Below are 18,489 nucleotides of genomic sequence, written 5' to 3'. Positions count from 1 at the left end.
TCATTGGATTGTCTGGCCCAGACTCGATTATTTTCAGACCGCCGTCATATAGATGGAATATTGCTGAGTCCGGCGTTAAACAACAAACAAACAAAAGAAAAGAAAATAGTGGGTAAAATTCCCAGCATAAAAAACTACCCGGCGTTTCATCGAGACCCGGTCGTTTATTCGATGTCGTCGTTTAATCGAGGAAATACGGTAGGTCTAGACATTGTACTGCGTGCCCTTTGTGAAACTGAGTCAGTGTCTGTTTGATTTTGGGCAAGTTTAAAGTGTTACATTGATATTCATGATTTCAGACAAACAAATTCTGTTTGATTTGGGGCAAATTGTAAGTGTAAAATTGATATTCATAATTTCAGACAAACATATGGGCCTTACATCATATAAGCAATTGGGATAACATATCAGGTATCAAAGTTTCATTCAAGTCATTAAGCCCAATCTGTTTGTCTGAAATCATGAATATCAATTTAACACTGTAAACTTGCCCATAATCAAACAGACACTGACTCAGTTTCACAAAGGGAACGAAGTACAATGTCCCGACCTACCGTATTTCCTCGATTAAACGACGACATCGAATAGACGCCGGGGTCTCGATGAAACGCCGGGGATACGATGATATGCATCAACCATGTCAGCAAGCCTGACCGATACCATTAGTCGCCTCTTATACGACAAGCATTTTGGCCTTTTACGGCAGACATGGGTTGCTGAAGACCTATTCTGATCTTCACGGGTGTGTTTTCGTTAGAGGAACCTGTACTAACTTGCGTGTTAGGTATCAAATGAAATTTACAGGTTTCAAATTTGCACGGTGCCAGGTAGTTTATATCAACAATCCTTATAGGAATATATTTATTGGATCATTTCCATTAAATGATTCGAACAAATTTAATTTAAATTAAATTTTAGCTTGAAAGTGCAACCATAAATTGTCACAACAGCCACAGCAAACTCAACTGCATATCTAACAGCGCTGTAAATAAGAAAAAAACGTGTCTAACATATTTTCTCGATTGCGTATTTATGTTTTTGAAATGTTATACAAACGGATTCATTGTTGATAAGAGAAAGGTTACTGTCACACGATCACAAATGTACAATTTGTTTATGTTAGATAATTTTTCATTCCTCACAGAGTTATCTAAATACATCCACATGTCAAGTATGCATAATTAATTTTATTTGAATGACGGATTGGTTTGTTTATTCTCTCGTTTCTTATCGTTGGCTCATCGTAAAGGGCCTATCCCCAAGAAAGGACCCCGTTATTGAGAAGGGGTGTTTATGTTCGTGTTTTTCCCCCATCATATTAACCCGTCAGGATTCTGGATAAGAATATATATTAGTTCCTAAGCAACCCATGCCTGTCGTAAGAGGCGACGAAATGGTCTTATCCCAATTGCTTGGATCGATGCTCGTGGTATTTGCAGACCCCTGTCGCATAGTTGGAATACTCAATGTGGCGTTAGACAACAAACAAACAAACAAAATCCAATCACATTATGTCGGGGACGACAAGAATGGGTTCATTGTACACATGCTGGGAATCGAACCAGGGATATCGACGTTATGAGCCATCGCTTTGACCACTTGGTTAACTCACCGCGTCGCTTTATGATGGGATAGAGCCGCTAAAACAGTTTTCAAATTATAAATTATCACTTTTGTCTTTTCAATAATTTTACTGCTTAATGAGTGAGTGAATATTGTTTGACACAGTAGCCACAAAGCAGTATTCCCTCCATATCGTAGACGGGGCCTGTAAATGATAGAGTGTGAATTCCACGAACAAGTGGTTGATATAATGATCACCGTCCCACGCCCTCTGGGTACGATGACACACAATCAAGTCACAAAGCCTGCCCACTCGATCCCCATTTTAGTTATATTTCCTCCTCTTCGAGTTGGGTTAGTGAGAGAGTGAGTTGGGTTCAACACCCCTTTTAACAGTATTCAAGTTTTTTCACGGTGTGTCAGCGTCATGTGGGAGGAAAACCCGAAGTGATGCAGGTCTCACTTTGGTGAAACCCACGAGCACGGGTATGGTGCTGACAAACCCAGAAAGATAACCGGGGCCCATTGAAGTCGACTGTTCAAACAAGCATGATTCTACCAATAGTCACCACGGGGTTTCTGCTGAATGAATGAATGAATGAAGAGTACCGTAATTCCTCCAGTCCTTCAATACATGCCGGATTCTAATTAACGCCGGGTCATACACTCTGTTCCAAAAATATTAGACGCCGGGTGATTAATAATGGCCGTTTCCTGGAAATGTACCCATTATATGACTAGAATTTGGGAGTGCGTAAGGTAGTGAGTTGCCACTGTGCAAGCGTTTAACAGAATAGACGCCGGGACAACGGTGTCCGCGAAATTAATAGACGCGGAGCGCATAATAGAGGAAATACGGTATGTCCTTTTGCGACAAGGGCATAGAAACAACATTGTAGTGTACTTGTCATAGTAAATGGAATTTCATTAGTGATTTCATTTAGATGATTAGAAAGTACGTTTGAAACCTATACATTGAAAGTAAAGCGTGAATTTGTCCGAAATGTGTGTCATGTTGTTTGGGCTGACGTTATGATTATTAGCGTTTAGAGCAGTAGGCAGCAATATACGAACCACACCACTGTGAATGTTGATTAGGGCGTTAATTGTGCACGTGTTGTATAATCATATTAAAAATGTGTTTCTCAGCAGGGAAGAAATCCTACAATTACTCCTGTTATAGGGTGTTTACATTACTCCACTCAAGGAATGCGCACTGCAGAAAGAATATCAATGTTTTCAGGCTAAATAAGAAAATATGTTTCAGGAATCGGCGTCACTTTAAACCTCGCCGGTCAGTCATTTCTACTGCCAATACGTAGTGAGTGAGTGAGTATGGTTTTTACGCCGCTTTTAGCAATATCCCAGCAATATCACGGCTGGGGACACGAGGAATGGGCTTCACACATTCTACCCATGTCGGGATTCGAACCCTGGTCTTCGGCGTCACGTGCGAACGCTTTAACCACTAGGCTACCCGACCGCCCCGCCAATACGTAGACAAAATACATGTAATGTTCATATTTCCCGAGTCATATGAAGCATACTCCGTTATCAATAAACTATAATGCTTCACAACTGGCATTGTATTTAAGGTGCGAGTTCAGTGTGATCTCAGTTGTGTTTAATGTAAAAATCAATATCAGCCTGTGACCAAATTCCAAAATGAAATGTGTTCCATGATATATATTCAAAGCTTTCTGAGTATATATTATTATTGAAAGCCCACTGTAAACCAATTTTGACACTTCTGGAATAAGATCGTCACAAGGTCACCATATACGATCATGCCAGATAAATTTGGAGTTGTTTAGATGGTTAGGGTTATTAATCCATAACTTTTAAGAATCGGATTAATTTCTGACACCCCTAAGATTGGCATTCTTAATTCTTTAAAATCGGATATATATATATTTATCAGGGCATCAATTGTTCAAAGAAAACTTCATTAACACCTTTTAATTTGATTTTGGCAAAACATGCAAGGTCAAGGTCAAGCCAACTGCCACGTATCCTTGACACGAATATTGTGCGTAAGAACGCGGCAGATGAAAGTGGTCAGGGTTTGGTGCCAGCGTTGTAACTTGCACGTTCCCCCTCGCCCACCTGGCTTTTCTTATCAGCCTGGTATTTTTAGGCAGTACACCTGAGACATCCAAGTCTAATATTAGCCTTCAGTTCGCGCCACGCCCCGCGCCTGACATCACCGCACGCGAGATTCTCGCGAGAAGAATGTACTAAGGGAGCAACTTTTTGACGAGTATACAAACCACATATTGAAAGTACAGTTGTAAAAAACGTATAGCTTAAACCATTTAATTCAGTCCTATTGTTTCAATAATCCCAAGAATGCTTAATTTTATAAGCCGAATATTTTAGTTAACACACTTGTAAATACCCAAGCCTCGTTGTGTGCGAACACGCCAATCTCCATCTTGCCGACCCTGTAGTTTACGTTGAACAAGAGCTCTTAACACTTGCAATTACTTGTGGTACTGTGGTTAGCTTTGCAGATCTATCTTACACACAATACCGTGTTTATTTAACGTGGGCCATACAGCTGTCTGACTGGTGCTAAGCATTAAAGTAATATTTGCCAATTCATTCAAGAGGGTATAAGTTTGTACACCGGCTATGCGAGAACGCTGAAGCAATAGTGTTAAGAGCCCGTCTTCAAATAACTGTACGGAGGGCAACAGAACTGGATTATTTCAATAGTGAATTGCCTCATCCTCTCTTGTAGTTTCTAAAAATACATTTAACATGTTTATCTTTTTTTTTGCCAACGTTATTTTATTCAACAGTTACTGGGACAGTGTATTTGACTTTAACTTCTGTTGGTGCCCGTGCAGTTTAAAATCGTCGTTTCTCCATGTTTGTTTGTTTGTTGTTTTACGCCGCACTCAGCAATATTCCAGCTATATGACGGCGGTCTGTAAATAATATCGAGTCTGGACCAGACAATCCAGTGATTGTCATCATGAGCATCGATCCACCTAATTGGGATCGATGACATGCTTAAAACAAACCAGCGAGCCCTACATCCCGATCCCGTCAGTCGCCTCTTACTACAAGCTTAGTCGCCTTTTACGGCAAGCATGGGTTGCTGAAGACCTATTCTACCCCGGATCTTCACGGGCCGTTTCTCCATGTGAAGAGTTGCGTCGCTTAGCTGTGCTAGGATGATCTGTTGGTTCGAATCTCTGTTCCACTCCTGCGTGTGGGACTTTCAAGAGGTTCAAGAGAGACAGGCCTGACTTTGGATTTTCCTCCCACGTCGTAATATAAGGGAAATTCAGATCAAAGCGGAGTTAAACCCAATTAATTCATACACCGAGAGAGATGATATTTCATTGATGTTTTTTTCTTTGTTTTTGTTTTGATTGATACTTATAAAATTGTTTGTTTGTCTGTTGTTCAATGTCAAAATTGTTTGTTTGTCTGTTGTTCAATGTCGAACTCGTATGTCGAGTCCGGACCAGACAATCCAATATTGCGACCAAAGATCCACCGTGGGGAAAAGATAACCGGAAATCAACCAAGTCAACGAGCCTGACCACTCTGGTCGCCTCTTTGGTTGCTGGGGCAGTCGGGTAGCCTAGTGGTTAAAGCGTTCGCTCGTCACGCCGAAGACCCGGATTCGATTGCCGACATGGGTACAATGTGTGAAGCCCATTTCTGGTGTCCCCCGCCGTGATATTGCTGGAATATTGCTAAAAGCGGCGTAAAACCATACTCACTCGCAGAATATAGGTTGCTGTTGACCTATATTCATACCCGGATATTCCTCACGGGTGGATACATATTTTCATTATTATTATTGTTGTTGTTGTCAGAGAGGTAAAACTGAAATAAATTTCATAGCGGTTTAAACTCACCAACTCATTCGCTCGTTCACTCAATCAATCAATCAGTCAATTAAGTAATCACTCGTACAAAACCACAACCCATAACGTGAGTTGACATGTAACACCGTGCCCTTATCTAGACTGAGTATGAATATTAAGACATCAATGTCATCACTTAAGGCATTATTGAGCTCAATGTGTCACTGCATCTGATTGATAGTGTTATTAATATTTATTTTACGGAGAGCTTACAAAATATTTTTACAGTGATTATTGATCTTTCCGTGTACACTGTACGTGTTTTACTATATATTCTGATAAACCCTGAACGCAAGGTATTATACCCGAGGCAATGACAGAACTAAAACTGTTTTGATATACAAGTATATATTATTTTCAAATGAAACTCAAGAGGATGAGATCAAATCCATATGGACTTACATTATATTCACTCGATAACGATGCCGCAATTTACTGTACAGGGTTGCGCCCCTTAGTCGTGCCAGGAGCCTCTTGTCACTGTTTCCCCATGCTTTGTCAGCAGCGTACCAAATCAGTCTTTGAGCCAATCAGATGTCAGGTTTCTAAAACGATTCGGATTTATTTCTTTACCATCTCGACTCGAAAATGTCGATTCGTAAAATGAAAACCCACACAGAACTTTTCCTTCAATCGTACTCTCTTCTGGGTGTAGATGCCTTGCTGCTCAGAAACGACAGGGTATGTATATATATCCACAACAATATAATGGCGCGGATTTATTTTTTGACAGTCAGAAATCCCCGATTATATTCGTTTCGAGATACCGAAATCAGACATTCTCCTCTGAATGCTTTGCTCAATCATGCCGATAATTTAGAAGCCCCGACGCTGATTGGCTCATTCACGAGTTCACCTGACGCGACCTCCTATGGAGGTGTGGTCAGATCTTCACGTAGAGAGTTTTCGTATCGGAGTTTATTACCTATACGGTAAGAAGAAAACGAGTTCATAAAAGTCGTATGTCTACCAGTGCAAATATCACGCGCACCATTGTATTGTTTCCGTCATCCGGACGGCATTATTGACGTCTTTCGAATCTTATTGTGAGTTAAGGTCGGAATGACGTCACGCTAAAAGCGACGCCATAGCTGAAAATTGTTGTCTTTCGACTAATTGTGGTTTTCTAGGAAAGCGGCGTTGACCATTGCATTTTTCTAAAGGGGGGCTGAAGAAATTATAACACTCACAAGTGTGTCATTCTGATTTTAGGAAACTAGTGTAAGAACCCATGTATTACACCCCTCTCGCTCGGGAAATACATGAACTGTGATACTCTTTTCGTAAAATCAGTCTACACACACGCCCACCGCATAATAATCTCTATACAAGATCTCAGATTAAAGAGATTGTGGTCGCTTTGGGCGTTTTCCCATATCGAGCTAACGACGCTATACAACTAAAGTAATGTCCAATGCTAGCTTAGATTTACAAGTCTTTACAAAAATCATTTACGGAAATAGGTTAGTATCCACATAGATACATTCCACAGATTCACTTCAATCTTTTGTGATATAACAGCGAAGAGAGCATATATATTCATATGCATCTGACATCTAGACAGTAAAATACCTGTGTGAAATATGTTTGTGGAACACTACGTTTGTGACGCTATTTGATGGCTAATGGTCAATCTCTAACTTCAAACATCAACGTAAACTGCCGGGCTAAAGAAAGTATACACCCATGTTTGATCGTGGTAAAAAATGACACAAACAAAAAATGATTATTCGATGGTGTATTTGAAACGGGCATCATAGTTCTGTCTTGGAGCTTAAGTTTGAAGTGATTCGGCGACAGTTTTCAACCGAATTAACTTTTGATACCATTTGTAATGTTTTGGTCAAATCCAGTTTTCAAGTGAATTCTAGATCTGTTTTTTAGCAAGGCAGTTTATTACTGGCGAATTATCTCATTGGCCATCCAAAGATACAGGAAGAATTTCAGTAAGCTTAAATCTATTATCGATATTTCTATCGAACAAGGAAATGTGGAACAATAACAAGCAAATCGACACGTTTTCCTCGGACAAATAGCGTAATGTGGCTAGATTTCCCCCCGTGTTGGTTACACATCCTCACTGTATATATTTGTCAGGCTTTAAAGTATGTACCTGTCCGCGTGCCACCGTGTTAGTGGGTGTTGTGGCAGTTTATGAGCAGCTGTTATTGTGTACGGGAAGGCGTAACCAGAGGAAGCCTTGACTTTATGGCAATAAACGTCATAAGAACGCACCACTTGTAGTCATCATCGTTAAAGCAGCGATGGAAGTTTCCCGATCGTCTGACCCACACTGAGGGGCAGCTTGACCTCTATTGTGGTGCCAAAAAATGGGATCTGATTAAAGTTATCGGTCAACAACTTCTTATATTATTTATTTAATTCAGGAAAGAGTTTTTACTAAGAATGTTGTCAAGAGATTGTTGTGTTTTTGCCTGTCCAGAAGTGAGTGAGTGAGTTGGGTTTAACACCGCTTTTAACAGTATTCCAGTATCCGGCGTGTCAGCTAGATGTGGGAAGAAAACCAAAAGTGATGCAGGTCTTAGACGTTTACCACTTTGGTGAAACCCACGAGCACGGGTATGGTGATGACAAACTTAGAAACATAATCGGTGGGAATCGGGATTCGAACCTACAATCTTAAGTTTCTGGCGTGCCCATTGCGGCGCTTAAGACGAATGGGTCACACACACACACACACACACACACACACACACACACACACACACACACACACGTCCAGAAAGAAACCTCGCCCGACACCTACGTCAACGTTATAATCCCAACGCCTATACCGACGTTTTTACCTCTAGACCGCTCGTCAACGTTATAACCCCAACGCCTATGCCGATGTTTTTACCTCTAGACCTTTATGATGGTTATAACCCCAACGCCTACACCGACGTTTTAACTCCTACAGCTCAGTCAACGTTATAACCCCAACGCTTTTTACCTCTAGACCTTCGTCAACGTTATACACCCAACGTTGAACCCCTACAGCTCCGTCAACGTTAAAACCCCAACACCTACACCGACGTTATAACTTAAAGGTTACGCTTACACCGACGTTACTGCCTAAACGTATTTCATACATGTTTGCCAAGCCAATAAGATTTATTTAAAAAATGGTATGTGATGATTATCACGGATTTGAATTATTTATTTCGATGCTCAAGTTTCGTGGAACCCCCTGTCCCTGTTTGGCTTGGGTGTTTTGATAAACCAGAATTAACTTTAATAAAAAAATAACACTTCTTATGTTGAGGCTCATCTCCAGTTGTCCTTCCTGGTCTTCCCAGAGCTGTTCACTCTGACCGGTATCAAGTTCATTCCTTTTTAGATACACCGCAGGTACGAAGAGGGTTTACATTTCGCCGCATTGTACCCGAATAAAAGAAATTGTAAAAACGTTGCAAACGGCTGATCAAAGTTAAATTATCCGTCTCGTCATTGTTCCCATAACTTAAAAATTAAACCCTCCAATAAATTTGATACTTAATACGGAAATGTTTATTGCCCGCAAACAAGAATTTCTAAGCAAGGTCTCAGCCTCGACTGTACGTGTCACAAGTGACAGATCAGGCGATAGCTGTGACTCTTCTCATGGTGACAACGTCTTGAAATTGGATGCCGACTCCTTTGGCGTTGTGAACCACGCCCGTAGTTACTGCTATCTACCTGCATCACTGACCATTGTGCTGTTTTCTACCTAGATCGGTTATAGGCCTGGTAATGACATTTGTCACATAAACTCTTTGTGCGGTTGTTGCTCTCTAGCTGTCATTGAAACTGCTTCACATATTTCAACATTCTTTATTCCCCGTCACGGTTGATATGTATATAAGGGGGCACGGGTGGCCCAGTCGTCTAAGGCGCCGCGACTCGCTGTGCAGAGTTGCGTCTCTTAGGCACGCCAGAAACCTATGATTGTGGGTTCGAATCCCGGTCCGCCCCGATTATGTTTCTAGGTTTGTCAGCACCATACCCGTGCTCGTGGGTTTCACCGAAGTGGTAAACGTCTGAGACCTGCAACACTTCGGGCTTTCCTCCCACATTAAGCTGACACGCCGTGATATGACTGGAATTCTGTTAAAAGCGGCGTTACACCCAACTCACTCACAATGAAATGTATATACTGATGGAAAGAAATAAAGCAACACATAGAAATCTTGTCTTGTTTGTCGTTTAACGCCGCACTCAGCAATATTCCAGCTATTGCATATTATTGTTTGTTGTTATGTTAATCAAAAAGGTTATATATTGACAAAATAATATTTCATTTGTTCAAAACATCGCCGAATAGTCTCCTAGGGGTCTGAAAGTGTTTACCAATACACGTTTACCTTGATAACCGTTCTCTTGTTTCTTATGTAAGTATATAATCAGAAAATGCAGGGGAAAGGGGAAAATAACATCTCATCTGTTCACGTCATTGTCGAATAAGGGGCGGTCGGGTAGCCTAGTGGTTAAAGCGCTCGCTCGTCACGCTGAAACCCAGGTTCGAATCCCGACTTGGGTACAATGTGTGAAGCCCAATTCTGGTGTCCCCCCGCCGTGATATTGTAATGTCTCTTGGGGGTCCATCCGATTATTTGTTTATATACCAAAACAAGTTTGCCTTATTAACAGTTCCCTTTGTTTTACCGTCGGTATATAAATCAATAAAATAAATAGAAATACCACCCAATGTCGAATTCATTGCCGAATAATGTCTGGATCTCTTTGGGGTTCATCTTTAATTCATACCAATACATGACACCGTTTCTCTCTGTAGCCATATAAACTTAAAATCGTCCAAAAAAAGGTTTTAACATTCTTATAACATGACTTTCATATTTTATTAAGACTGTATATAACGTTTATATAAATGCAAGTAAAATATTCGTCAACTTCATTAATATCATTGATGTTCATGACTACCGCCGTTGTAAAAGCCGGGAAATATCATTTGAAGTGACAGCAAATTCATAATAATATACATCAATAGACGTAAAAAGGATTTATGTTTTTTCTTTTATTGTCGCAGGATAATTTATGTTATGTTTGCGGTAAGAACATTTTTCGGCAGTATCAAAACTTAACAGAACAACGACTCCATGTATGAATCTGGCCTTCTGTCCTGATGCTGCTGTTGGCGAACACGCTCGCCCTACTTGTTGAATGGTAACATGAATATTCAAATCATATCACAAACACGTGATTTCGATATATTAGAACAAGACTGTGTTCATTTCAACACCTCGATGTTGTGGAATAAACGCAAACGGTACAGAGTAATACTAACATGTGTCCAAAAGATTGAGTTTTCGGTTTTCAAGAAGCGTATATCTAATCATTAAACATGAGCAAGTCTTTGAATTGAAGATGTAGAAATAGACAGCACAAATATGTTGTAAAACTGTAATGTTTGGACACAACTTGCTCATAGAAAGATTTTATCTTGAAGTTCGTAAAAATCGGTCTTTTTTTACTCTTTTTAGTCAATATTCAGTATTTCTTCGTGTCAGAAATACAAAATTTGCAAGTGTATATTTCATTTGAACAAGTCCGATAATTTTCGTACCAATATTACAATGATTTCCAAAACTTCAATATTAGACTTTTCCGCTGAGCCTATCCGATTCTTTCTAATGCACCTGAAAGTAAAACAAATAAGATCGTGTTGGCAAGGTGACATGTCGACACCTGATGGCAAATTTAATTCTATAGACGTACTTTTAAAATTTGAAGCTTTTATATTCGGGAATAAATTCTAAACGTTTCATTATTTATTCCCATCAGTTTAGTACTGCGATGACCGTTTTATTACAGAAGGAAAGTCACCAAGCCATTGTCATTATAACGATTGGTGACACTGGAATATTAATTCATACTATTTAGACCACACTTCCTCTGTTTACACCACCGAGATGTGGAAATAGACTGTGACGTTTTCATAACTGATTGGTTTACAGACTATTTTGCAAACTTGTTATGTCATAGCCGAATTAATAATATTCAAAATATAAACTTAAAAAACAAAATTGAAGCTTAAATGTCAAAACGTGAAGTGGTCTATTGGATGTACTTTTAGAAGAAATATAATAGAAAAGGTATTTTTGGAAGACAAGTTAGTGATTTACTTACCTTCCCATCTTGACTAACTTTTGAGTTTTTTAATTACTGAAATTAGTTCTGTTCTGAAAATTTTGTTTTGATTTCATGTTTGCGAAATGTTGAGTCGGCAGATCCCTAAGACCAAAACTTTTCAAAACGTACTGGATACGGGGTGGTTGGGGTGGGGTGGTGGTGAGAGATTATGTAACTAGGTTTTAGAAGGTTACAAATCTATAAGAGAATTTAAATGTACCTAGTGTCTCTTTTGATTACACCCCCGCGGCTCGGTGTATGAAGAGACAGGTCTGAGGCACCAGTGACCACACAGTGCCCTTGCGAATCACACACCGTATCCGGGTAGCCTAGTGGTTAAAGCGTTCGCTCGTCACGCCGAAGACCCGGGTTCGATTCCCGGCATGGGTACAATGTGTGAAGCCCATTTCTGGTGACCCCCGCCGTGATATTGCTGGAATATTGCTAAAAGCGGCGTAAAACCATACTCACTCACTCACTCACTCACACACCGTATCAATGGCATGGCAGGTGCGAAAAGTTGAAATCGGGTGCAAAAACGAAATTTAACTTTAAATGTCGTTTCTAAACAGTGCTTGAAAGTTTGAACATTCGCTGACCTAAAACCAAGTAATTAATAAATGTCCCTTTTAAGGTCGGTATTGTAAACCAAAGGATGTTGTAGAAATGTCCACCCAAGTTTACAGTATATGAGATTTATACCCCAGCTGGACACTTCATTGTAGAAAGAAGTGCCTAATCCGACCCTCAAACTACTTTATAACCTCAATAACCAATAACTCATGGGTATCATTAACTGTTTTTCTTATCGAAAAACGTCAATGTTATAAATTTTTGTATTTGATGACAATTCATTTCCTCTGCAATGCAAATCTTAGGCCGTGAACTTTCTAGTTCCTAGGATATCTGAAATACACCCGCACTTGACGTCGCTAGCTTGCAATAAACAATGTTGCCCACGACATGGTTATTTAGCAGATATTCTCAGCAGGTTACACAACGGAAATAAATGTGACTCCCTGTCTTTGTTCAACGATGACGACTAGGTGTTATTGTTTTCACTGATATTTAGATATATCACCTTCCATCCTATGATACGCATCTTGACTTCTATCATATTTGTTTGTTTGATTTTAACAACGCAGTCGGCAATATTCCAGCTATATGACGGCGGTCTGTAAATAATCTTATCTGGACCAGACAATCCAGTAGTTGATATCATGCGCATAGATCCACGCAGTTGGGATACTATGACATGTATTAACCCAGCTAGCCCAAACCAAATCTATTAAATCTCCTCTGAGGTGAGGTGAGGTGAGGTGAAATTGGGTTTAACGTCACGTCCAAGGTTATTGCACTTATATAGCGATAGTGTGTGTGTGTGTGTGTGTGTGTGGCTGCTTGTACTAGTCCGGACTGATGCCGATTTATAGTCCACTATATGCTAGCCCACTGGGATACCATGCCGCAGTTAAACATGAATACACCTCGGACGTTTAGCCCCTTAATGCCGAGCGCCAGACAGGGTAACAACAAGTTCCATCTTTTAGCGTCTTTGGTATGACGTGGCCGGGGATCGAACCCCGGACCTTCAGCTCTCCGGGCGGACGCTCTACCACTAGACCACGAAGGCGGTCTAAATAAAACCGCCTCTGACGACCAACATAGGTGGATAGGGACCTATTCTAAGCAGATATCCCCATGGGTTGTTGGAGATTGGCACAAGTGGGCACTACATACGGGCAAAAGAAGTGTGCGGTGAAATTGCGACCCCCATTGCCCATGAATCGTCATGTGCACGTCAGATATTGTGAGATACTCGTTGATATGACGTTGTTTGTTTGTTTGTTGTTTAACGTCGCACTCAGCAATATTCAACCTATGTGACGGCGGTCTGTAAAATAAACGAGTCTGGACCAGACAATCCCGTGATTGACACCATGAGCATCGATCCACGCAATTTGGATCGATGACATGTATCAATCAAGTCACCATGCCTGATCACCCAATCCCGTTAGTCGCCTTTTACGACAAGCATAGTCGCCTTTTACGGCAAGTATGGATTGCTGAAGACCTATTCTATCCCGGAATCTTCACGGGTCCATTGATATGATGTAATATCGCCTATAAAACCCGTATCAAATACATCATCTTCGAGTAACCATTTCTTGTTTGTTTCATATTAGCCACCTTCAAACATGGGTATGGCAGTTTAGTTACGATTTCGCAACAATGCAGATCCACCAGTCCATGACCAGTAAAATGTAAACTGTAAACTACAAATTGTTTTTGCGAAGACCCTTGTCATTCCTCGATCCCTTGACTGGGAATGTTAATATTTCCACGTGCACAGTGATACCGTGAACAAATATATTACAACAATGATTTACGAAAGGTTCTTCGTCGTTCGGGTCAATACCGAGAAACAGCCACCTACTTGAGGAGGTCAACTGTTAAACGATCGAGCTAAAACTGTGACAGGACCGTTTGACTTACGATCGCTATGACAAATGTAGATTGATCAATGTCTACGTAGATTCGTAAACTCAGGTCAAACTCGGTAGACAATCATAATTCCAAATAACTATTTTCTGAGGAGCCAACACACATTTGTTTTATATCGATGATACTTGCTGCGTTCGATCGGATAGGCTCGCAACTGTCAACAAGTTCTGTAATAGCATAATAATCTAGTGAGACAGAAATATGGAGTGAATTTGTTTGTGGCCACAGCCAAAAATATTCCATCTCATTCCATTAATTGTTTGTCTATCAGGTCTAGACCAGTCTGTTGAAATCAGCAACGATTCTGTGAATGAAGACGCATTATAATAGCCAGAATCAAACCACCATTCGTCATATTCTTCAGCTCTCTAAAAATCATACTTATGTCACAGGACTCTAATTTTTAGAATCCAGGGGGAAAATTATCATATGTTCACTTTTGGGTGTTTTCATTCCAGTTCCAATTTTAAATCTTTGCTCCTGTTTACATTACCTTGAATTGTGTTGCATGTATGGACTTGACATACCTAATTTTTAAGACCAAATGGGTTGTGTTTAACTTATATCCCTTTATTTAATTACTAGACAATTATTTAGCAATATCATGTAGTCCGTTTATTTGCCTTGACTCCAGTGCAACTTCCGTTCTATTCAATATTCTTAGGTGTGGTTTATTTTGTTTCTTGGGTCTTTTTTTATAAGGTGGTTTGCTGTTTTATTTTCTTAAAACCTTTAATATATAAACTAAATTATACTTTTCAACTATTTTATTTGTAATTGTAAGAAAATAGGGTCAGTATGATGAGATTTTCTTTTTTATAAATAAATATCTATTTTCCTATTGGCATTTTTGTGAAATATGACAGAAATGATAAAGATTGTAATTTGTTTTCCTTGGGAACCAAGCCACACACTGTTGGAATACTGATGCAGAGGAATATGGGGATTGAGTGGTCAGGCTCCGTGACGTGGTTGATGCATGTCATTGTATCCCAATTAAATAGACCAATGCTGATAATGTCAATCACTGGACATGGACTGTCTGATGCAAACTCAATTATTTGCTGACCCCCGTCATGTAAATGAATATTTCTGAGTGTGACATCAAACAACAAACAAACAGACCAAATATCTCAGTACGGCAGTCAAAGAAGGTGTGATATTTTTATATATAAGCATTCTTTTCAGGTTCCAAGTTAACCCAAAAAAGCTTTAGATTAATTTTTTTCAATTTCTCTCCTGACTTTTGGGGTCTGCAGATCCGTGTAAATATTAAAATGAATTATGAAATGGAAAAAGCTACTAATCCAGTATAGAATATTATTTTCCAATCTTGGTAATCTTAATTCAAACAGGGGCACGGGTGGCCCAGTCGTCTAAGGCGCCGCGATTTGCTGTGCAGAGTTGCGTCCCTTGGGCACCCAAGAAACCTATGGTTGTGGGTTCGAATCCCGGATTGCCCTGATTATGTTTCTAGGTTTGTCAACACCATACTCGTGCTTGTGGGTTTCACCGAAGTGGTAAATGTCTGAGACCTGCATCACTTGGGGCTGTCCTCCCACATTAAACTGACATGCTGCGATATAACTGTAATACTGTTAATACAGCGTTAACTCCAACTCACTCACTCACTCACTTAATTCAAACAGGTAACTAAATTTGACACATGATGACCAACACATAAAATGTGACTACCTTGATTCAGTTCTATGTGAATCATTATGTATTGGATGTTCCCGATTCATATATGATTCTTTTTCATTTCAGACCCCAAAATATGAATTTGAAATTGATTTTCAACATAAGCCTGTCCCTTGGCACAAGTGTCCTCAAGGTAAGTTGTCACATAATCCTATATCCTGACGTCAAGCTGGTGTCATATACTAGTGTCATGATGGTGTCATGCTTGTTAGATACTAGTGTCATGCTTGTGTCATGCTGGCATCATGCTGGTGCCATATTCCTACCATACATCAATAGACTTGATATCCTTTAGCCATTTCTTCAGCACAAAAGACAAAAAGAAAATCAATTTCTATTTATTTTCTGCAGTCAGTATCTTATTTAAATGACATAACTTACTATCACTTTTAAATGACTTATTAACTCGTTAAATTATTTGGGATTTATAGTTTCTCATTTAAACGACCTACTATCTCATTTAAACGACCTACTATCTCATTTAAACTACCTTCTATCTCGCTTAAGCCACTATCTCATTTAAACAACTTATTTTCTCATTTAAATGACTTACTATCAAGACACACAACTTTAAGAAGTGCTAACTCATTTAAACTAGATGATAATACTTTTGTTTTTCAAATTTGGTCCTGTTGGCTTTCTCAGATAAGAACTATCATCACCAGCCATATGAAATCTGTTGTGAAAATACACCCTTAGCTGTACAGGAATCCTATGTTTACAATGTTCTCGTACATCTGTCGAGACTTTACCCATGCATACATCATCAGCTGATTTGTAGAGGAATATCCTTTAATGAGTGCTCATGATAACAGATAAAATGTACGCAGCCATTATGAAAAAACATTGATTCATATGTGATAATTGTTGAATTTCTGACATGCATTTCCTGCATTTAGTTTGACAAACAACTCAAAACTGTGGCACAAAATGTGTCTGTCTTTAAACTGTTTTTCATTTGCAGACATATTCAGTATGTAATACTTTATCTACAATTTCATCTTTTCCCTCATGCAGACAAACTGCAGTTTCACACATAAATGATGGACAAAATCAACATGAAGAATTAATCATACAAACGATAAAAATGAAATGTGTTGAGAACTATGCAATTTCACTTATTCACAGCTCGTTTTCACGCTATTTAAAAACTGTTCAGGGCACACCATTTTCATACTTTGTTTTATTGATTTCCCTATAATCCATATACCGTATTCGACGTAATAAGCGCCGGGGGCAAAATTAGAAATAGGGGGCTCTTATTTGGTGGAAAAAAACATAATCGAAAGATAAATTTTGTTGTTTATGCTGACAGCCTGAAATGTTTATGTATGACAGATATATTTTACCAGATTTTAATTGCCCATAAATAAGGGTGCATATAACACAAGAGTGTATTATACGCGAATAAATAAGTCTTGTGTACATTGATCAGTCGGAAGGGATACAACTTGGGCTTGGTCACTAGCCATTATACCAGCAAATATCGCTGTGGGTGCTTATTAGAGCGGGGTGCTTATTACGTCGAATACGGTAATATCGAAACTGCTGCGCAAAAGAAAGTATACACCCATGTTTGATAAAACAAACAAGAAAGGATTATTCAATGGTGTATTTGATACAAGTATCATAGTTGTGTTTTGGCCTTTAAGTTTGCAGTGTTTCGGTGACTGTTTTCATCCTATAAACGTTTGGACAATGTTTAATATTTCTGTCAAATAATTTTTTTAAGTGTAAAGTGTATAGCTTGAAAATCTTCCATTAAGGACATAAGAATTCTGACTGATGTTTGATAATGCTTGTTGCTTATATAGAATACTTGTTTAATTTCCTGAAAAAGTGATTAATTAAAATTAAAACCACAAACAAGTTGGCGCTTAGGATAAGCATCTTTTCAATCGAATACATTTGGCTTTTTTCAGTTTTTATAACACCAAAGTAGATTGTCAAGTAAAAGAAAACAATCATAGGCAAGAAAGAAGTTTCAGTTAATCAGTTTTATTTCTCATCTTCATTTGCTACATTAACATGAAAAAAAAGCTGAAATTAAAAAATAATTGTCAGGATTAATTTGAGTTGTTTATCCTCAAAATGATTAAATTTAGGGTTTTAACAAACAAGATTTATTTTAGCTTTAACTGCAATATATGTTTTCACATTTGCAATTTTTAGTATAGGTTTGTCAGAGAAACAAACATATCAATTGGACCATCCTTATGGATAAAAAATAGCATGAAAGAAGCCAAGAACATGAATAAAGAAGTTTGTGTATCGCTACTCCTTGCTCCATCCATCATGATCAGCTCTGCTGTTTGAGTCATGATGGCTTTGAGATCTGTAGGCCATGTTAAATGACATGCATATATTTTTTATATATGCTTTCAGATATATGTATACATCTAGAAGCCTACATAACCTGAGGTTGTTGTGGGTACATGAGTGCACGTAAGTGGAAAAAAACCCACTCAGTTATCTTTTTAAAAAAGATAATGGAAATGTGGAGGAATAAATTATCACTGGACTGTATGCGAAAATCATACAGGTGGCACCGATATGACAAACATTCACATATCTAATTTTCTTGTGTTAAGAAGATGGCAAATATACCTTATCCCAGACTTAGATTGTGAAATCCACAACAGGTAAATATATTGACTTCTGAAATGGTTTTATATTTATAAATTGTTTACGCGGATGTAAAACA

The 18,489-nt window shown here is 38.9% G+C and overlaps 1 protein-coding gene across 3 annotated transcripts in view; it reads left to right on the top strand.

Annotated features, from left to right (window-relative positions):
* LOC124151774 overlaps positions 1-18,489 on the top strand; it is a 142,973-nt gene that overhangs the window by 20,153 nt on the left and 104,331 nt on the right. For all 3 annotated transcript variants that reach the window (XM_048392184.1, XM_048392182.1, XM_048392183.1), the window contains exon 2: positions 15,852-15,918. In XM_048392184.1, the coding sequence (XP_048248141.1) occupies positions 15,852-15,918 (67 nt within the window). The remainder of the gene's footprint in view (positions 1-15,851; positions 15,919-18,489) is intronic.

Source organism: Haliotis rufescens, unplaced genomic scaffold (genome assembly GCF_023055435.1).
Source record: "Haliotis rufescens isolate VD_foot unplaced genomic scaffold, xgHalRufe1.0.p SCAF_11, whole genome shotgun sequence".
Classification (NCBI taxonomy): Eukaryota; Metazoa; Mollusca; class Gastropoda; order Lepetellida; family Haliotidae; genus Haliotis; species Haliotis rufescens.
The sequence above is the reverse complement of the archived record's forward strand: the minus strand, read 5'-3'. Positions and strand labels throughout refer to the sequence as shown.